Source organism: Bombyx mori, chromosome 27 (genome assembly GCF_030269925.1).
Source record: "Bombyx mori chromosome 27, ASM3026992v2".
Lineage (NCBI taxonomy): Eukaryota > Metazoa > Arthropoda > Insecta > Lepidoptera > Bombycidae > Bombyx > Bombyx mori.
Window position 1 is genome coordinate 9,356,933 of NC_085133.1, and position 21,858 is coordinate 9,378,790.

The window sequence follows — 21,858 nt, forward strand, 5'->3', positions numbered from 1 at the left end:
GCTTATATGGTTGGACGGGCTCACAGCCTGGCGGTAAGTGGTTACTGGACCCCATAGAAATCTGCAATGTAAATGCCGCCACCCACCTTGAGATATGAGTTCTAAGGTCTCAGTATAGTTACAACAGCTGCCCCATCCTTCAAAGCAAAACGCATTACTGCTTCACGGCAGAAATAGGTAGGGTAGTGGTACGTACCTGTGTGGACTCACAAGAGGTCCTACCACCAGTAGAAAATGTGCTTATAAAATTTACTTATGCTGTTTTCTGTGACTTAAGCAACAAACAATATCCACATCAATCACTATTACAGTTGTCCTAGTCATTCCTTTTCCAATATACACCACTTAACCTGGTCTTCTTGTGAAAGATTGTTGCTTCTATGGCATAAATGTCCACCCTGCTGCCACTTCAGCTTACGGAGTCTCAGTTATAACTTGCAAGTTCTTATTTAATTCTAGCATTAATAATTAATTTCTACTTAGTTATGCCAATCCTGACCTCTTCAAGGAGTTGTAATATCATGTAGGCAGTTGTAAAATTATGTGATTACTAATGATTACATAGATTTATATTATGTTCACTCAAAGATACACAAAAAAGACGATACCCAAGACTAGTTTAATACTTTTAATTATAATGAACAGTCATTACATTGAAAATGTAAGGTTTTAGTTAATAAAGTTTTATAATTGATAGCTCTTAATATGTTAGAGATTTTATTAATGGATTTAAATATCTTGTAATCTACTTTGTAATTAGTGATAACTAAAGAAATGTATTCAAAGAAATACTACATACTTTTTAATGTTTTTTTTTCCTATATTACACACTGGTAGTAAAGCCAGACAACATTCCTAAACAATTTTATGCAATTTTAGTTGAGTTTTAGTATAGTATCAACACCATCTCCACAAGATTGGGTGTTAGCAATAAGCAGAAGTATTTCAATCTTTCAGGTGCCTTAAAAATTAGAATTAAATGCAAAGCAATACAATCAAACAGTGTTGTACATATTTTTAATAAAACTGATATATACTATGTAATTGGGATCACACTGTGATTTACAGTTTTCTAATTATTTGGACATTGCTGAAAAAACAGTAGTCTGCACTTGGATAATATTATGTATAAATAACATTATGTAATCTGCCATTGATCGAATGTAGATTGTGTTCACAAGTATTCACAGTGTTTTGTTAATTTGAAAACATTGGCCTAGCATAATATGCATATATTATATGACTTTTTGTCAAAATCTGTTATAATAAAATATTATGTTCCCTTAGAGAATCAAATAACAATTAATGTCTATCTTATTTCAGCTGTGTGGATGTCAAAATATATCAATCTGATGACATAGACAAGTACCACTGTCCAAAATGCGCCCAAACATACGGATCTTCAGTGTGTAAGTATTTGTGCCTTGTTTTTCTTTGCTGGATTTGTGTAAATTATTTCCCCAAGCCTAAGTCCATGCTAGCGTTGGTGATCTGAAGATATAAGGCCCAATTTTCAACTGTATTTTAATGTAATCATGTCCTACCATTCCTAAAGACGCGATTGTTTTAAATTTTACATGGTGGTATTTTATTTCTGAATTTTTCTAAAATTATTCTGTAGTACTATCAATTGGTATTTGTTTTTTAATGGAAAGATTCATTAATATGTGATAGTTAGTGATAACGTTTTTCTGATGAGGAAAATAACTAAAACTTGTATTTACGAAATAATTGAAATCGGCTTTAAAGGAATAAGTGTTTAAAGTTTGGGTTGGATGTATCACTCAAAATAGATTGCTAAAGTTACGTGATAAGGCTCAGATTAGTTAAGCAAGAACATTGTATACACTGTATTATAAAGAGTATAAGGAAGCCTGCATTTGCAATAATTTCACTTTTATTAATAATAATATGACAGAAATTATCTTTGGCTCACACAAATCTGTCATTTAGAGAGACAGTTATTGCCTGAGTCGAAAATGGATTAATGTACATAACTCAGAAAACATCACTTGCTAAATCTTACCTTAATATTACGTTAGTGCATTCACATGTCCACTAGCAATATAACAATCTTAGAGCGTGAAGGGTGGGCCGTCGGTGATTTAGTGATTCAAATTCACCAGCAGACACGAAGTTTTCTAAAAAACCAAACCATAACATTTCTATGAAAAAGTTGTCCCAGGGGTGAAAGATCTCTGGGAGACTAACTGCTGAATTTAAATTGTAAAATTGAAATTTATCAGTCTATGCCATATTCAACATTTAACTTATTTAATAATTTTGTTTTGCTACATGAATTAATTGTATTTCAGTAAAAATCCCAACAAACAATCACCGGGCCGACAGGTACGAGCTCGGGGCGGAGTCAAGACCATCACAGGTTGGCACCCCAGCATGGGTCAGAGCGTTAGCCGCCAGGGCTCCACGACCTTCGGCTCAGGCGTTGCAGCAGATGCGGGCTGAACAATTCACAGAGGAGTTTGTTAGAGATAATGGTATGGCTTTCAAAATTAATACTTTTTTTCTTTCTTGGTTGGGTAGACGACTTCACAGCCCACCTGGTGTTTAGTGGTTACTGGAACCCATAGACATCTACAACGTAAATGCGCCACCCACCTTGAGATATAAGTTCTAAGGTTTTAAGTATAGTTACAATGGCTGCCCCACCCTTCAAACCGAAACGCATTACTGCTTCACGGCAGAAATAGGCAAGGTGGTGGCACCTACCCACGTGGACTCACAAGAGGACCTACCACTAATAATTACGCAAATTATAATATTCCGGGTTTGATTTTTATTACACGATGTTATTCCTTCACCGTTGAAGTCGTGAACATTAGTATGTATTTAATTCGAAAAATTGGTACCCGCCTGGGATTCGAACACCGGTCCATCGTTCAACACGAATGCACCGGACGTCTTATCCTTTAGGCCACGACGACTTCAAAACCATCCATTTATCTTAAAGCCCCTAGATGCCGAACACAGACACATTTATATTTATTCAGTGGTGGAATTCTTGTGTGCGATTTAATCACCGAAGCATTTGTTTTATTTCAGGTTTTACCAAACCGGTAATATTTCATTCACCGGAAGGTCTAGATATGAAAATGCCAAATCCTAGTACGTTTACAGTAAGATCGGTCCTTAGGTTCTGTGGAGCACAATTAGAAGTGAGTAGTATTGTAGATTTAAATAAAAATTAGGTTTTGGTAACTGCCGCTTCGATTACTTATTTTTTTCACGGTGGCTATGATAAACTATAAGAAGATTAAATACTAATGTGTGTTGTCAAGTTTCAATGCTGACATGGTCATGTACAATACAATTTGGAGACTCCAACTTTGTCCGTTAAGTTGAATGACCTTTTTAATCAATAGGCCATTTTAAATTTTTATTGTTTGGCGGGTTGCATATAGATTAATTCTTATTAGTAATTTATGCAACTTTACTTATAATAAATATTAGAATAAAAAAATATAAAACTAGAAAAAAAGAGGGAAGATTTCATTTACGAATTTTAATGCAAGATAAAAACAAACAAGAAAATAACTGAAAAACGAATTAATGGGATAAAGTCGATAAAAAAAGGGTGCGTGTACTTATGTACGCTCGTAAGAAGTTATACTTTATTTTTATTAAATTTACTTCTTTTTTTAATTAAATTTTAATCCATTTGAAAAAAAAATCGATTAAACAACATCTTCAAACACGCATATTGGACATCCCTTTTCTTGACAACGTATAAATTCGGTAATTCTCGGTACGGTTCGGAAAGTTCACCTGCGGCTATATTCAGACTCGCCAAGTTACGTCGGTCGTATTGTAATGAGCGATTTAGTGGGCAACTTCATTCTGTTAGTTTTGTGTCACGGTGCGCGCGCATCGTAAAATTTCACTCTCATCAATTTTTCATAACGCGCCTAAAGAAGTATAACTTCAATAAATTCAATTTGACAAATGCTTGGCCTTGTGTTGCTCATCCTCGATCTTGTTCATACATGTTATAAAGTGAGAAAGTTTGTTCATGTCGGAATCCACATGTTTGTTATTTTTTCAGGTGGAAGTCATAGACGTAAGGAAACAGTCGACGCAGAGGATGTCGTTGGCAGATTTCGTTGACTATTTCGAGACTCCGCCCGAGCACCGAGACGAGAAGGTCCTGAACGTACTGAGCCTAGAGTTTTCTGAAACAAAGTAAGTAAGGACACATTTTAAAGCAACTTTAACTTGACCTCGTTTTCTCATGATGTTACTTAAGTTCGACTGCACGGTGTGGCAATGAAATAATATCACTTTTTTATTGCTTAGATAAGTGGACGAGCTCACTGCCCACCTGGTGTTAAGTGGTTAATGGAGCCCATAGACATTTACAACGTAAATGCGCCACCCACCTTGAGATATAAGTTCTAAAGTCTCAAGTTTAGTTACAACGGCTGCCCCCCACCCTTCAAACCGAAACGCATTACTGCTTCACGGCAGAAGTAGGCAGGGCGGTGGTACCTACCCGTGCGGACTCACAAGAGGTCCTACCACCAGTAATTACGCAAATTATAATTTTGCGGGTATGATTTTATACGATGTTATTCCTTCACCGTGGAAGTCAATCGTGAACGTTTGTTGAGTACGTAATTCATTAGAAATATTGGTACCCGCCTGCGGGATTCGAACACCGGTGCGTCGCTCAACACGAATGCCCCGGACGTCCTATCCCCCAGGCTATGACCACTTCAAATATAGTCTCAGTATAGTTACATATTATTAATATAATCTTGAAAAATAAAATTTCAGACTGTCGGGGCTGGTGAACCCGCCCCACGTGATCACCCGGCTGGACTGGGCGAGCCGCGCCGTGCCGCCGCACGAGGTGCTGCGCCCCGCCGTGCAGAAGTACTGCCTGGTGTCCGCGGCCGGCTCCTACACGGACTTCCACGTGGACTTCGGCGGCACCACGGTCTGGTACCATGTGCTGCACGGACGGAAGGTTAACTACACACTTTATTTTGTAATTACACTTGAAATATCTCTCACTCTTTGTAGGCAGCGGCTTGGCTCTGCCCCTGCCATTGCTGAAGTCCATGGGCGACGGTAACCTCTCACCATCAGATGGGCCGTATGCTCGTCTGCCTACAAGGGCAATAAAAAAAAACTGCACTCACCACTGTTTCTTAAGTTTACATACAAGTTACACAAGTCCACAACATTTTTATTGATGGCAATAGGTCGATTTTATGAATCAGAAGAATCGTCCTTTTTTTTATTGCATAGATTGGTGGAGGAATCACAGCCCACCTGGTGTTAAGTGGTGACTGGAGCCCATAGACATCTACAAAGTGAATGCGCCACCACCTTGAGACATAAGTTCTAAAGTCTCAGTATAGTTACAACGGCTGCCCCACCCTTTAAACCGAAACGCATTACTGCTTTATGTAAGTAATAGGCAGTCTTTGTAGTGTAGTGCAGTGTCTTTTGTAATTACACTTAAAATATCCCTCACTCTGGACTCACCGCTGTTTCTTAAGTTTATATACAAGTTACCCAAGTCCACGACATTTTTATTGATGGCAATAGGTCGATTTAATGAATCAGGAGAATCGTACTTTATTTTATTTTATGGCATACACGTGTAGACGAGCTCACAGCCCACCTGGTGTTAAGTGGTTATTGGATCCTATAGAAATCTCTGGCATGAATGCCGCCACCCACCTTGAGACATGAGTTCTAAGGTCTCAGTATAGTTACAACAGCTGCCTCACTCTTCAAACCGAACCGCATTACTGCTGAAACGTTCAGATCCAATGGAAGTACTTGTTTCAGATATTCTATTTGATACCACCGACCACCACGAACCTGGCGCTGTACCAACAGTGGTGCTCGTCGAACAATCACAACGAAAGGTTCTTCGGTGACATGGTGAGTTTGAGTACTCTCTTAACATAATATTTGATTTTTTATTTATTGCCTTTGCAGGCAGACGAGCATACGGCTCACCCGACGGTAAACGGTTACCGTCGCTCATGGATGTCAGCAATGGACAGAGCCAAGCCGCTGCCTACCGTTTATACCATTTATATATAGCTGGGATTTTATAGGGAAACTAGCTGTACCCGTCCGCTTCGCTGGGCATTTAAAATTAACATTATTATTTCTCACCCCCACAAAGACTCATCATTAACGCTCCCACAACTGGTGTAGGGAGTCCAACACCCACATAAATATCAGCCTATCCATTAAGTACATGTATTCTCTACATGGATACCAAGTTTCAAGTAAATCGGATGCACGGTTCAGTAGTTATAACGGAACATTCGTAAAAACCACTGTAGATTTATATATTAGTATAGATATACCCATAGACTTCAATATCTGTTTGTACTGGGTCAGGTGGAATGGTACGGCACGGTGGAGGTGTCTGCGGGACAGACCCTGTTCATCCCGAGCGGCTGGGTGCACGCCGTGCTCACGCCCTGCGACTCCCTCGTCTTCGGCGGGAACCTGCTGCACTCCTATGCGATCGAGATGCAGCTGCAGTAAGATGATTCATAATAATGCTCCATTCACTGGTTTTTAATGTAATATATACTAATATTATAAAGAGGAAAGATTTGTTTGTTTGTTTGTATTTAATAGACTCCCGAAAGTACTGAATCGATTTGAAAAATTCTTTCACTGTTTGGAAGCTACACTATTCCCGAGTGACATAGGCTATATAATCTTTTATGTAAAAAATTAGGGATTCTTACTAAAACTCTATTAATGTAACCCAAGGTGTAAAAAAATTACCTAAAATATTCTTTACATCACATGCCCTGCAAAAACTTTTGGTGATAGAATAAAATAATGTACTACGACTTTGTGGAACTCATTATTATTTACAAAAAGTGTCGCGACAGCATGTGTAACTATTATAGTTATGCCGCAATAAGATAAAGCAATGTCAAATGTTGTTGAAATTTTTGTTAAAGGCCCGAACGCTAGTTATGATATAAGCAAATTTTTTTATGAACTAACTCTGTTTGTTTATTTGTCAAGGATTTATGAGATTGAAAAAAGAGTGGAAACTCCCACGTTGCTTCGTTATCCGCTGTTCGAGGCGATGCACTGGTACGCCGGTGCTCATCTACTCACCATGCTCAGGAGACACAACGAGGAGATTCAGGTGTGTGCAATCTCTGATCATATAATGATCCAATATACACATACCACATTTTCCTTGTGCACGCAATGGCGGTCGAAAGGATGTAGTGCTATTGTCGTCCGTTAAGTTGGAAAGAAAAATGATAAATGTGTCTCTATTTTTCCTACCTGCTACTTGTATTATTTCTTCAGAAAATAGATATCTGGGTTTCTCTCAGTGGGTCAATCTGTGTATTCGTTTTTTATTTAATAGTTAAGTGAATCAACTCACGACTGACCACGTTAAATAGTGACTGCAGTCCATAGACATCACAACGTTAACGCCACTCTGAAACAGGTCAAAGTCTTAATTGTACTGTATAACAGCTAGTCTCATTTTTTAGGTCAGAACACATTACTGGTGCGCAGCAGAAATGGGCAGGTATGGTGGTGCCCGTACGAACTTTTATTCGAAGTTTATATTATTTTTTATTCAAAGCAAAGTATGTATAATATGGAGTCGGATATCCTCAAACCATCTTTATATATATTCTCATACTATGATATCCTCAATGTATCCTATAGATATCCTCAAACTTAATACTACTATTGCTTGTTGTTCCTATCACCAGGACGAAGACTTTATTATAAGCGAGAGCTGCGTCCAGAGCGCGCCGGCCCAGCTGCCGCCCCTGCTGCTGCGCGGCATCAAGATACTGGCCAACGCTTTGAAGGAATGGCACGCTCTTAAAAGTGTTAGTAAACGATATGGATCATATTATTACTAGTAGTGGGTTAAATAAACAAGATTTCTTTGTTGTAAAACAAAGAAATCTTGAAACGAGAATCTTGAATCAAAGAAACGAGTCAGCAGCGCGTTTTTCACGCGGCCGGACTGTAGTGGCTGGATTGTAGCGTCCGGACTGTAGCGTCTGGATTGTAGCGGCCGGAATATAGGGGCAGGACTGTAGCGGCCGGACAGTAGCGTCTGGATTGTAGCGGCCGGAATATAGGGGCAGGACTGTAGCGGCCGGACAGTAGCGTCTGGATTGTAGCGGCCGGAATATAGGGGCAGGACTGTAGCGGCCGGACAGTAGCGTCTGGACTGTAGCGGCCGGACTGTAGCGTCTGGACTGTAGCGGCCGTGGGCGGTCAGCCCGTGCCCTAAACGTTACTAGTCCGTGTCCGTGACAGCACAGCGCTAATAGATCGCAAGCAATGTCGGTATTGAGGGGATTTTGGTGTCCTCATATCACAAAATGAATTAGCAGTGTTCCATATACATACATGATTTCAAAGTTTCAGTTTGTATATTGTGTTTCCGGTCGAATTAAAGTAAAACGCTCCAATCATTGTTATTATTAGTGAAATGCAGTTGTATGTGTACAGACGGACACCTCAAAACGTGACAACGTCCCAAAACGATTGAACTCTGGACAGCTAGTACGAGAACTGTGCAAGGAGCTGAGGACTCTGGAGAAGCGACTGTTGAGCAGCTCTAGTAAGGATAAGGTGAACGAATTATCTCTGCATGTAATAGATAGGTTACACGGGTCAACATAAAATTTCACTTTGATTGCAAAGCATAAAATTTTGATATTTTAGATCGTAATTAGACGGAAAAAAAAATACATGGTATGAAACGGTTTGCTTTTGAACTTTAATAAATTGACCACATATGAAACAAAATGCATCAGCATCGTATTTACTTTCGTGACATTTTAAGTTTTTCTGAGTTTGTACATAACACCTGGTCGTTGTTTATGACTCGAGTGCCATCTAGTGGCACTGTGTAAACGTAGACACCCCACTCTCATAGCGCGGTTTTTTCGAAAGTATTAAAATTTGTAAAAAAATTGAAAAATTAGTATTATAACTATCACAAAAGCAAACTTTATACAAAAAAAAAGGTATTTTATTTTCGTTTTTGTGAATAATTAACCGGAAAAACCTAGTATAAACGTTAGGACAAAGAACAAAACATTTTTTGTAAAGTTGTGTTATAATTAGTTAATTAAACGACATTAATACGCATTGTCCGCTTTAGCCGGAAGCTGCCCCCTTCTGTATATCTCTGTCGCATAATGAAGAGGTGTTTGGGTTATGAGGGATGGGGTAGCCACTCTATAATACAAGAGTCGAGGATGGTGGCAGTAATGTGTTTAACCCTTTAAATGTCGTGTAGGTCACCGGTGCCCTGCGTGGCACACTGAATTAACTATATGGATTTCTCTCGATCTTATTAAGGCACCGGAATATCTAGTAGACTGGGAAAGATGAATCCGAAGATACTGAGAATGAATCGTATTTCTAGTAGAACGAAAAGACTAAAACATACATTAATAACCAAAAGAAGGCAAAGTTTGGCAATTTTTACTGGTGGTAGGACCTCTTGTGAGTCCGCACGGGTAGGTACCACCGCCCCGCCTATTTCTGCCGTGAAGCAGCAATGCGTTTCGGTTTGAAGGGTGGGGCAGCCGTTGTAACTATACTGAGATCTTAGAATTTATGTCTCAAGGTGTGTGGCGCATTTACTATGTAGATGTCTATGGGCTCCAGTAACCACTCAACACCAACTGGGCTGTGAGCTCGTTCACACATTTTAGCAATAAAAAAAAATCAAAAAAAATATCCAGGTGCTAAGTAACAGAAATCGACGTAAATACTTCAGTGCGTCGCGTAGGTCACCGGTGACCTACGTGGTAGTCAACAAGTTAAATCAAAGTATACAAACATGTCAATAGACCGTAAAAATGTTACAATACAATGATAATGAATGTCTTTTGTTGATTATGGTATGATTTTCCCGAAGAAAAGTTTAATTAATTTTTTACCTTATTTTGTGTGAAAAATATCTGCACCGTACTTTGAGTATTTTGTTAAAAAAATTCAAGGCACCGCTAAAATTCAAATAATTATATTTTTTTAGGATTTCAAAATCAAAAGTCAATCATCGCCCAACAAAACCCTAAAGAAGCACACTAGTTCCACAAGAAAGCCCTTGAAGCTGACTTTGCCCAAACCGATAATGCATATGACTCCAAACGGCGACTTCATTGAAGAGAAAATCTATTCGGAAAAATTCTACATAGACAACAAAGATGGCGGCTACCAAGACAGGTATTTGCAGAACGTGGAGTACTCGAATGGGTTGCCAGATGTCAAGTATTTAGTCGAAGGCAAAGAGATGGTGTTGCCAGAGAAATATGCATATCAGAATTACGAAGAGGTTCAGAATTACTCTGAGGCTAATGGTTACGTGGAGAGGAGCGATAAAAAAGTTTTGAAGATTAAAATGAAGTAAGTCTTTAAATCTATAAGAATCTGGTAAAACTTATGCTCGTGTTCTATATGTGAATATTATGTTTGGTAATTTGTTTGTCAATTATGCAATAAAGGCTTAATGGATAAATTAGCTTTTACGCTAAGATATTTAATTTTAATAATATAGGTATAATATAGGAACCTTTAATCATTGTAAAAACAACCCAGGCAACTTTAGTTAATCTGATACAGTAAATACAACCATGTTCATGATACCGGAATAGACAGCGACAGAAACAATTTTACAATAATAATTTTTACAGTTATACAATTATAGCATCTATTAATATTGATACAGACGTAATTTGTGTCTGAACAGTTTTCTCTTTTTTCAGCAACTCGCCGTCGTCATCCCGAGACGAGGCTCCACCCCCCTACCCTCTTCCGGAACATTCCATTCTAAAGTCCCACCTTATCCGAGCAGAGCCGCCAGGCCTGAAGCCGATAAATCAGTGGACGATATCCAAGAAGGACATCGGGGACTACCACGAGGAGCAGATACTGTTCACCAACGAGAACGTGCAGGCCAACGTGCGCGTCGACCCGCAGGACGTCGGCTACGGCGCGGGTGAGTGGCGGGGGGTTGGGAGGGGGAGAACCTCGGTCAATCAATGGTACCATAGTAGTGTGGTTTTTTTTTTCGTGTGGGCCTTAGGAAATCCTCATGGATACTCATTGGCCCGGGCCAATGGGCATGCCCGACTCCACTGAGAAAGTGTTATCTGTCCCTTTTTATTATGGAACAACCTTTATCCCTGTGTTAGTCATTAACCATTTTCTATTTGCATGCTTTTCATAGTAGTGTGGTTAGTCCAATGTGCCTTAATGTTATATTTATGTAAGAAACCTTTGAAGATAATATTGAGGGGCGAATAGGTATTTGGTTTAAGCGGCACTTGTTTAATACGCGACATTTATCTTTGTATCATCTGTGTATCAACAATTCGGTATTTTTAATTAAACTTGATTTTTTTATTTTTTTTTATTTTATTGATGCCCAAAACAAATTACAATTATTACAGTACATATTAGCTAAATCGTACAAGTAGTACCTAGATCTAATCTGGATTGCAATCTAAATAATATGTGCACTCAGCAAAACCATATTAATGTGCATAGCTTTGGCTATTGAAATTACAAATATTGATAACTAGACATTGTTAAATAGGATATCCTTCACACATTTGAGAAATCCCCTGAGTCTAGGTTCAAAGATGTCAAAGCTACCATGACATTTAGCCAAATCATTATACTGCCCGACCATTCTTACCATAGGGTTATAGTATGATATATTATTTTTATATTTAGTTTACCCCATTTGAATAGCTGAAGAAATTTTTTGTTATGATATTTTTTTCAAATTTTACACTTTACATAGTTCTTCACTGATGTTGCAATGTCCCTTAAATCAAATAGTCTTTCACCCCTCGATATGCTATGAGCCACTTTAGTTCAAGCAGTGATCGGTCAGTAATGTTCCTCTTGAATTTGTATGGTGTAATTTTTTTGTTTAACATTTGATTGGCAACAGAGGTAGATACCACTTAACAGCTCTTTGCTAATAGAAATAAATATTTTAATGCTTTTTTTGTTGTTGCTTTAGATGGGTGGACGATCTCACAGCTCACTTGGTATTAAGTGGTTACTGGGGCCCATAGACATCTATGACGTAAATGCGCCACCCACCTTGAGATATAAGGTCTCCAGTATAGTTACAACGGCTGCCCCACCCTTCAAACCGAAACGCATTACTGCTTCACGGCAGAAATAGGCAAAGCGGTGGTACCTACCCGCGCGGACTCACAAGAGGTTGCTACCACCAGTAATTACGCAAATTATAATTTTGCGGGTTCGATTTTTATTACACGATGTTATTCCTTCACCGTGGAAGTCAATCGTGAACATTTTGTGAAGTACGTATTTCATTGGAAAAATTTGTACCCGCCTGCGGGATTCGAACACCGTTGCATCGCTAGATACGAATGCACCGGACGTCTTATCCTTTAGGGCACGACGACTTCACCTACCCGCGCGGACTCACAAGAGGTCCTACCGCCAGTAATAAACTTTATCTCATCCCTTCATCGACATTCCAGGGATGTACTCAGCTGAGGACATGCAGCCGGAGTACCAATACCCTGAGACGGCCAAGCCGGGCTCGTTCCAGGACTACGCGTTCAGGCCGCAGCACGTGTCCTACTCCGTGCCGAACTACCAGCGGTTCGCGGACGGGCCCGCCGCGCAGGTGGGGACCGCGAACTGAAGACACGAGTGGATGAAGGGGATATATGATACAATTTGTTCATTTTAATTTTTGTAACTATACTTGAGACCTAACTGATATCTCAAGGTGGTTGGCGAATTTACGTGTCGTAGATGTCTATGGGCTCCAGTAACCACTTACCACCGGGTGGATTGTGATCTCGTCCATCCATCTTTGAGAAAACGGGCCATGATCTTTTGTTACTTGTACGTTTTCTTCGTACGTAATTCCTTCATCACATGCAATTTCTAAAAATAGCCTTTAAACCCGGAGTTTTAAGGTCTAATATGGTTTACAGGCACATGACACCGTTATTCAATCTAAAAAATCAGATATCCTAAAAATTGTACTTACCCCCTTCATCCACTCACGTCTTCAGTTGTATAGCCGCTGTCTGAGCTGACAATACGCCCTACCACCAGTAATGGTCACTTGGCGACCGCAGTGCGCTGATTTAATACGCTGTTGGCCATTCTCTGGTTAATTGCTTAGTTGTCTCCACGAACCTCACGAGTACAGATGAGGATACCGACGCTACTATTGTATACTACACAAAGTAACTTAGGCAGCTTTTTTTTCCCCTACCTATTCGCTGATAGCCCAAGGGGCTATTGCCTTAATTTTTTAAAATTTTGTTAACACTAGCCCTAGAAAAGGCAGCGCTTCGCTGAATTTACCATCGGATCTAAATCGGTGGCCTAAAAATACTGAAAGTGGATCCGGGGATCTGAAAAGACATGTTTCGGATGACAGCGGTTTTGCGTTGTCCCGTCGTCTGAGTAATAGAATAACATAATGTACTACGACTTTGTAGAGCACATTATTATTTACAAAAAGTGTCGCGACAGCACATGTCTAACTATTATAGTTGTGCCGCAACAAGTTTTCTTTTATTAAAAAAAATAAAACAACGTCAAATATCGTTGAAATTTTTGTTAAAAACCCGAGCGGAGTCGGAGCGGGCCGCTAGTTTACTATATGACTGGTATTTTTAGTATATTTTTTTCTAAACGCAGGATCAGAATTACAATGAAGTTACGGTGCAAGACACGCTGAACGGGTCGTACCAACAAAACCAGCTACCCTCATACGACGTGGCGATAGCGCAACAGTACGGAACCAGTAATTATGTGAGTTTCATTATTTATATTAAAATACACGCGTTGTATAAATAAAATGCAGGCTTGTAAAAAGAAAATTCGCGTTTGTCCTAATCTATATTTATCTATACTAATATATAAATCTACAGTGGTTTTTACGGATGTTCCGTTATAACTACTGAACCATGCATCCGATTGACTTGAAACTTGGTATGCGTGTAGAAAATACATGTACTTAATGGATAGCCTAATACTTATATGAGTGTTGGACTCCCTAATAATAATGACAATAAATAAGAATGTTAATTTTAAATGCCCAGTGAAGCGGGCCAGTATGGCTAGTTTTATTATAATTTAAATACAACTTGCCATGCACGGGGCTAAAAGGCTGGAACGGAAGAGAGGGTTGCCAAGAGCAAATCTTAAAATTAGCAACTTAGTTAGGACATAGGTGTTACCATTACAATATTACAATAAAATTCTAATGTTCGTTTTTTTATGAAATATAAGTCTTATCTGATTTGTTACGCTGCAGAACTCAAGTACCGATGGGTTCTGCGTGAAGTAAGTGCTTCTGGTGGGGACATCCCCATATTTATTTCTGTCCAGAAGCAATGAGTCATTTAGTTTTAATGTAAAGAATATATGTATGTATATTTATTTAATATAAACAGGCAAACACGGAATGAATAAACAGCATTTTGTCGCCTCTATATAACTAATTTAAATTTGGAGATATGTGGTCAGGGTCGAGTTTCTATGGTTCTATCAAACACCTAGTATATGTACAGAAATAAAACTGTTTCAGTTCAATTTCGCATTTGTAACGTTCATTGTATTATTTCTGGCGTTTCGAACAATCAATTCGTATAATCAAGTAGTTTTAATTGTCTCTACGACTAGCGAACATCAAATAATTAATTAGTGGGGTAGCAAGGGGGCGTGTAAATAGCCCTCCTGCGGCGGGAGCATATAAAGCGGGGTTGTAGAAAGGCGTGTAAATAGCCGTCCTAAGCGGTATGTGACAAATGTTTGTCACTTATAATTAGCGGAGCGGTAAAACTATATAGCAGTAAACAAAAGCTAGTAATCAAACTAAGATATAAATTAAATACACATAAGCGAGCGGGCGGGCGAATGATTACACGGAAGCAGCAATAAAATGGCAATAAATTAAAAGAACTTGCACTCACCTGTAGACCTTGCCAGTGACTGTCGTGCGGGCTTCGGCGATGAAAGCACGCGGGCGGCGGGGGGGTGACGAAGCTCACGTAGCTTTTCGTAAGCACAAGCACCACATAATATACAAGTGCCGCCATCTAGGCAGCTAGCGGTAAAGCGTGATCGATCGGGTAGAACCACGCTTTGGATAGTCGCGGTAATTAGTAACTAACAAACTCCAAAGGTGGCGCCATCCCAATAATTCATTACTCATCCTGTCACTAAATCCGCGCGCAACCAATTAGCTTACCCCGATACTTTAGTTCTAAACAAAAAGGTTCACTCTACCGTCGTTAACTGTATGCAGGTGGTGGAAGAGCAGAAGACGGCCGCGCCGGCGCCGGTGCGTCGCTCCGAGCGGCCGGTCCGGCGCCGCGTGTCCAACACGTACGACTACGAGGACTGCGACCTGTACATCGACGAGACGCCGGCCCCGCGCCGGAGGAAGCCCTCCGGCAAGAACAAGACGCACTACAAACAGAGCCCCGGTGAGAAAACTGGCCGAAACCTTGGGTCATGAATGAAAGTACGAGAGGAATAAATGTGAGAACTGGTATGATAAAGAGGCTCGGAATGAATGCGTGACCCAGCTTTTAAGCCCTTTATGGGCAGGAGTATAAACTATAATTAAGATTAAAACAAAAAATGTAAATTAAAAATCTCTGGCTTTGTTGTGCTAGAAAAAGAAAAAAACCTTGGGTCATTGCAGAAGGAAATTTTTTTTTTGGGGATTTTATGACCTGGTAACTAAGTCCTTTAAGTCATGTCTTATTTTAATTTACTTTTGTATTTTTATAAAAAACTATAATATGAAATGAAATGAAGATGATTAATTTGAGACATTAATCAACTGGGAACTTTTTACTGGTGGTAGGACCTGTTGGGGGTCCGCACGGGTGGGTACCACCACCCTGCCTATTTCTGCCGTGAAGCAGTAATACGTTTCGGTTGGAAGGGTGGGGCAGCCGTTGTAACTATACTGAAACCTTAGAACGTATATCTCAAGGTGGGTGGAGCATTTACGCTGTAGATGTATAGACATCTAGGGGGTTAGAAGCCCATATGGGCTAGAAGCCCATATAGCCATTGGGGCTTTAGTAACCACTTAACACCAGGTGGACTGTGAGCTCGTCCAAGCATCTAAGCAACAAAAAAAAATTAAATGAAATGAGACGATATGGGATGAAATATATTCTCAATAAAATGGTGGTCATTTACTGAGACTTTTTCAGTGCACTTTTTGGAAAATCCTGAGAAGTGACGTCCAGCGGCTTTGTTTCATTTTCCCACATTTTTGCACTTTCACGGACAATAACTACAAACAAACAAACAGTTAAGAAATCACCGTTATCACACATTTAAACCTGAAGAAACACTAAAACAAATCATACAACTTCATTTCTCGCGTTCCCGCCAAAAAGGGAAGGAAAATAATAACTGTGTTCTGATTTGTTTCCACCAGCAAGTGTCCCGTCCAACAACAACTACAGGCAGGCCGCCATACCGGCGCCGGCCAACGGTATCGAGTCGCTGATACAGGCTTCGGTGCTGGCTGAAGAAGAGGAACAACCGGTTGACGCTACGTGAGTAATGTTACATTCGTTGTTAGGTTCGATGTGTTGTGAAACAGACATATACTGTCTATAATTTATAGACCCTAGAGAGAAACATAAATAGAACAATCTATAGAAAAAAGATTTTAGTTTAGAAAAATATATTAGTAATAAAAGCTTGTCAAAAACTTGGCCTGCGTAAGTAATAATTTTATTGACAATCGTTTGATATGGGATCGAAGCTTTTTTTGTTTGTTTTTGAAGTGAAAACTTCTTTAGAATCGTTGTGATTTCAAACCGGATGCAACGGAAAAAACGACAGGTAAGAGACACAAATACAAAAATGTGTAGGATGAAGCCAGCAAAGAGTGAGACAGAAATATACATACTATTTAATACAGCGCCGTCTGTGAGATTTTTTAATACTAACGTGTGTATTAAAGCTCTTGTAGTGAATTTTAATTTAGGATTATACGTGAAATTAAAATATCAATTCACAGAGGGCGCTACCTTACAATTATTTACTAATGACAACATTTTACATAATAATATACTTAAGACGTTTAGGATAATTGTATTTTAATTTTGGAAGGTTTCACTTCGACCACGTGTGAATTGCACACATTTTGTTTTTTTTTATTTTTATTGCTTAGTTGGGTGGATGAGCTCACAGCCCACCTGATGTTAAGCGGTTACTGGAGCCCATAGACATCTACAACGTAAATGCGCCACCCATCTTGAGATAAGCCCTAAGGTCTCAGTATAGCTACAACGGCTGCCCCACCCTTCAAGCCGAAACGCATTACTGCTTCACAGCAGAAATAGGCGGGGTGGTGGTACCTACCCGCGCGGACTCGCAAGAGGTCCTACCACCAGTAAAAAGCTCTACTTGCATTGACGTTAACCCGTATGGCTTCACAACTTGCTCTACGGTTTTAGCTGATATCCTCTACTATTGCTACTTTATATGTTCTGACCGACAGGGAGGACGTGGCGGTGGCCGGCATGCTGAGTATAAGCGAACAGCGCTACACGGCTCCCCGGACCTTCGGGCTGGCGGCGCATCGGGACCTCGCGCCCTCCACCTCGGCGCAGGACAGGTGCGGGACCCGATCCTACGTCGCGGGGCTCCACGCGCCCCCGTGGACCCCTACGCAACTTTCATATATTGCTGTCATACGCATTTTGGCTAAACCAGTATTTCATGGGCTCGTTATTGTCATGTACTTGTGTCTGGAATGAGCTTTCCTCTTCGGTGTTACGTGAGCACTACAACGGCACGGACAATAACCGCTCATCATTAGACGAATCGTGTTAAGAAGTTTACCTTTTAAGGGCAGTAATAGAAAGAAAAAAATGGTGAGCAACAACTTGGTGCATGTGAAAGAAGTGAAACTTCTTTTGCGGTGTGTAGTATTTATTGTGGTATTCTTTATTTTTCATCTTTAAATCAAATTTCACTTGTAATTTTTATTTTTTTTCCTACCTATGCTGATAGCCTTGAGAGGCTATTTTAGCTTCGCCCTAACGTGTAGGTGAGCTCACGGGGTTCAAACCGGAGTGTTGCGAACACTGGCCCTAGCAAGAGCAGTGCTTCGCAGAATCTACCGCCGGATCGGAAACGCGACCCGCTGAGAAGATCCGGCGAGAAACTCAGTGGGCGACTTGTAATAGGGAATGTTGTGTATAAGAGAAACGATCCAGCTTGCTTTGACCTTACCTTCTCTACGGTCGAGTGGTTCGTGAGACGCTCTCTCTATTTTCTCACTCTCGCTCGTCCTAAATTTTATCTTTTCTTTTTAGCCGCAACGAATCCGTCGCGAGTTAAATTTTACTCTCGACGCGCCGAAAGAAGTTTCACTTCAAAATATTTTTTATTAAAATTATAGCAGTAGCAGTACACCGAGTGGCAGTAAAAGAACGCGGAAACCGGCTCCCAGCGCCGGCCATTCCGACGAGGACGTAGCCGAGGAACAAGACATCATCAAGGAGGTGCATCGAGACGAAGAGTACGGTGAGGCAGCACTGCACACTCGCCCCCCCCAACCCCCCCTCGCGGCGGCCTGTACTCGCTGGCTATGTGACCCGCCTGTCGGATCATATACACATGACGTTTCAAATGACATTATATTGACACCAATGTGGATACTACAACATGCCTTTTTTTTCGGGTCGAAGCCTTACTTACTGGTGGAAGCCTTTTTTGCTGGTGGTAGGACCTCTTGTGAGTACCACCACCCTGCCTATTTCTGCCATGAAGCAGTAATGCGTTTCGGCTTAAAGAGTGGGACAGCCGTTGTAACTATACTTGAGGCCTTAGAAGTTATATCTCAAGGTGGGTGGCGCATTTACGTTCTGGATGTCTATGGGCTCCAGTAACCACTTAACAGAAGGTGGACTGTGAGCTCGTCCACCCATCTAAGCAATAAAAAAAAACCTACAAGGTCCCCTCGCCTATGGGGTGCGCGGGGTATGTGAGACTTGACGATCTGCAGGTGTTGGGAGCAGACCGCGGGCCCAAGGAATTTGTGGGGCCCACCCACTAAACGACTTTTCTGAACTCTTGCACCCGCCGTTCGATATACGTTCAGGGTCAAAACCCGGTCAGAATAGGGGACACTACAACGTGCCTGCCTTGATGAGTTCTCAACTGTTCAATGTATATATTAAATACATCACGGTATTATTACAGTTAAACGCAGCTGTCTAGATATATGGGACAGTTTTTGTCTTAAAATTTTCGATAGAGAAATTGATCCACGAACTCACTTGGGATGGCGTGGTTACCGGAGATGGGGGAATGCACAGCGCGGGCGTCGTCTTGAGACATGAGGTCTCGACCTCAGTTTCCGTGTAGAACGGCTGTCCGCCTCATAGTTATTCGGTTGATTGAATGCTCTCTCCACCATAGATTAGGATTTAAAATTTTTCATCTCTATTCCAACAGTAATGACTCGAGTAATTTTATATTAAAGCTATATCGCGACATAAAAAGCGTATGTTTAATTAGATATTGTCTTTTGCAGTGTATCCATCGTTAGAAATGAGTTCGGATGAGGAAGACGACTGGGCGCTGTCGCGGCGGCGGCGAACCTCCAGGAAGGTCGATAAGACCAAGGGCGATAAGTAAGTTTAACTCGTTTAATATCTTTAGTAATTGAATTTTACATAAGTATTTCATCATTTCCATTGGCATATTCAAATGTAATTAGACCTTCGTCGTCAGAGACATTTGACTTTTTGGCGAGAACGCGAGGAGTGAAGTTGTGTGATTTGTTTTATTTTGTTTATTTAGTGTTTATTCAGGTTTAAATGTGTAATAACGGTGGTTTATTAACTGTTTAATATCTATGAAAGTGCAGTGTGGGAAAATCAAACAAAGCCGATGAACGTAACTTCTCGGGATCCTCCAAAAAGTCTACTGAAAAGTCAGTAAATGACCATCATTTTCTTTCATTTCTTTTCATCTCATTTCATTTCACTTCATTTCATGCCGTGCTTCATATTAATCAACTGCATTTCATTTCACTTCATATTATCATTTTTCTTGAAAATAAGAATATAAATTAAAATAAGACTTGGTCTTTGTTACCAGGCCATAAAATCCCTTAAAAGAAACCATGGAAATAGTGTTGAATACTGATTAGAGATATACACGAGGATATATGTATGTATATACAAATCAAAGACCGTAGTGATGTAATGTCCTGGACATTACTCGAAATCGAATTTTAATAACAAATTGGCAATTAAACATTAGAAATGTTGCTCCGGTCTCGAACTGTTACTGTTATTGTACTCTTGGGAGCTCACACTAGGGGGTGCTGTGAACCTAGGTCACTGTGCCGGCTGAAGTTAACTTATCACGAACGTCTAGTAAAGTTTTTTTTTATTGCATAGATGCGTTGACGAGCTCACAGCCCATCTGCCATCTCTCGGGAATCGTGCTGCGTTTCGTTTCGCTACCAAACTAATGACCGTCTCCGACATATAGATTGTGGTTTGTTATCTGTTGTTCGTATTCGCGGGATATTTTACTTCGAATATATAAAAGTCAAACACACCATTTCTACAATATCTATAATGTGTACAATGTTATAATATAAACTAAAACGAGTAAACAACGCTAGGCACTACAAGATACAAATTAAAACTAAAATTACGTTTTACAATCAACTTAAATCGACCCGCGCGAATCTCGTTGCATGACGTCACGGGACACTTGCACGTTCGGGAACTCCGATCGCGCCCGATGACGCCCGAGTGCGACCGAATGTTGCACGCTACAAGATAAAAAGCTGATTTATAAACTGTCTATGGTTTTGCAGGGACGAGGCGTGGTCGCCGCGCGCCCGCCTGGGCCGGCTGGTGCCGCGGCTGCGCGGTCCCGCGCGCGCCGGCGTGCGCCGCGAGTGCGTGCGCGCCGCGCTGCACCACGCCGCCGCGCGGGACGACCTCGTGCAGGCAAGGGACTATCCATATATAGCTTTCGTTACTATTTTTTTATTTGCCCACCTGATGGTGAGTGGTTACCGTCGCACATGGACTTCAGCAATGCCAGGGGCAGAGCCAAGCCGCTGCCCACCTACTAGAAAACTTTTTTTATTAATTTAGTAAACTAGTAACTCCATCTATTGAGTACTATTTGAAACATGCGTAGTGTGTTAACACATTCGCACTATCCTTAAATTGCTTTCGTTACTAGAGAACTTTTTTTAATTTAGAAAACGAGTAAAGCCATCTATTGAGTATAATTGGGAACATGCGTAGTGTGTTAACACCTTCGTCATTACATCACACCCGCTCCTGTGGACCGAATGGTAAACGGTCGACGTCGCCCTAAACACGTTATTACGGATCCTCCCGATCCATTAATGGTACTTTTATGTACCTCAAGCCGTCGCTTGCGACGAAGGGCTCGACAAGTAAATTAACCCATAGACACAGCCCACTGAGGTCCTCACCGGGTCGCGTTTCCGATCCGGCGGTAGATTCTGCGAAGCACTGCTCTTGCTAGGGTCAATGTTAGCATCACTCCTGGTTTGAGTCCCGTGTGCTCACCTGTACGTAGGGTAACGCTGATATAGCCTATCAAGGCTGTCAGTATAGGTAGGAAAATAAAAAAGTTAACTAAAGTCATCGTATTGTCGTTTTCCACAGAACGCGAAGCGCGCCGTACTGGCGACCAAGAGCAGACGGCCGCCGCCGCCCGCGCACGCCGCGCCCAGCAACAAGAGTGAGTACGGAGCCGACGCACGAGCCATTGAGACTCGACCTC

The 21,858-nt window shown here is 40.8% G+C and overlaps 2 protein-coding genes and 1 non-coding gene across 5 annotated transcripts in view; 1 reads left to right on the plus strand and 2 right to left on the minus strand.

Moving 5' to 3' along the window:
* Positions 1-15,453, minus strand: part of LOC101746944 (facilitated trehalose transporter Tret1) — a 48,921-nt gene extending 33,468 nt beyond the window's left edge. The window contains exons 1-7 of one of the 3 annotated variants that reach the window (XR_009976905.1): positions 15,316-15,453; positions 7,419-7,468; positions 6,354-6,528; positions 4,797-4,972; positions 2,339-4,190; positions 2,027-2,141; positions 908-1,491 (exon numbers count right to left, since the gene is read on the minus strand). The gene's annotated coding sequence lies outside the window, so the exon portion shown is untranslated. Of the gene's footprint in view, positions 1-907; positions 1,492-2,026; positions 2,142-2,338; positions 4,191-4,796; positions 4,973-6,353; positions 6,529-7,418; positions 7,469-15,315 lie in introns of those variants that run through there. The other 2 variants (XM_062676637.1, XM_062676636.1) reach the window with 2 other exon arrangements.
* Positions 1-21,858, plus strand: part of LOC101746803 (histone lysine demethylase PHF8) — a 33,624-nt gene that overhangs the window by 1,966 nt on the left and 9,800 nt on the right. Inside the window, exons 2-22 of the mRNA XM_038020857.2 lie at positions 1,324-1,409; positions 2,316-2,498; positions 3,064-3,176; positions 4,064-4,200; positions 4,795-4,987; positions 5,821-5,916; positions 6,388-6,533; positions 7,036-7,162; positions 7,752-7,874; positions 8,509-8,631; positions 10,049-10,419; positions 10,779-11,011; positions 12,540-12,688; positions 13,723-13,836; positions 15,335-15,515; positions 16,490-16,610; positions 17,564-17,680; positions 18,470-18,594; positions 19,607-19,706; positions 20,909-21,044; positions 21,741-21,816. Coding sequence (XP_037876785.1) covers positions 1,324-1,409; positions 2,316-2,498; positions 3,064-3,176; positions 4,064-4,200; positions 4,795-4,987; positions 5,821-5,916; positions 6,388-6,533; positions 7,036-7,162; positions 7,752-7,874; positions 8,509-8,631; positions 10,049-10,419; positions 10,779-11,011; positions 12,540-12,688; positions 13,723-13,836; positions 15,335-15,515; positions 16,490-16,610; positions 17,564-17,680; positions 18,470-18,594; positions 19,607-19,706; positions 20,909-21,044; positions 21,741-21,816 — 3,050 coding nt within the window. The remainder of the gene's footprint in view (positions 1-1,323; positions 1,410-2,315; positions 2,499-3,063; positions 3,177-4,063; positions 4,201-4,794; positions 4,988-5,820; positions 5,917-6,387; positions 6,534-7,035; positions 7,163-7,751; positions 7,875-8,508; positions 8,632-10,048; positions 10,420-10,778; positions 11,012-12,539; positions 12,689-13,722; positions 13,837-15,334; positions 15,516-16,489; positions 16,611-17,563; positions 17,681-18,469; positions 18,595-19,606; positions 19,707-20,908; positions 21,045-21,740; positions 21,817-21,858) is intronic.
* Mir3411 (microRNA mir-3411) lies at positions 13,210-13,307 on the minus strand. Its single transcript, NR_107689.1, has one exon. It is a non-coding gene; the product is annotated as a microRNA mir-3411 (primary transcript).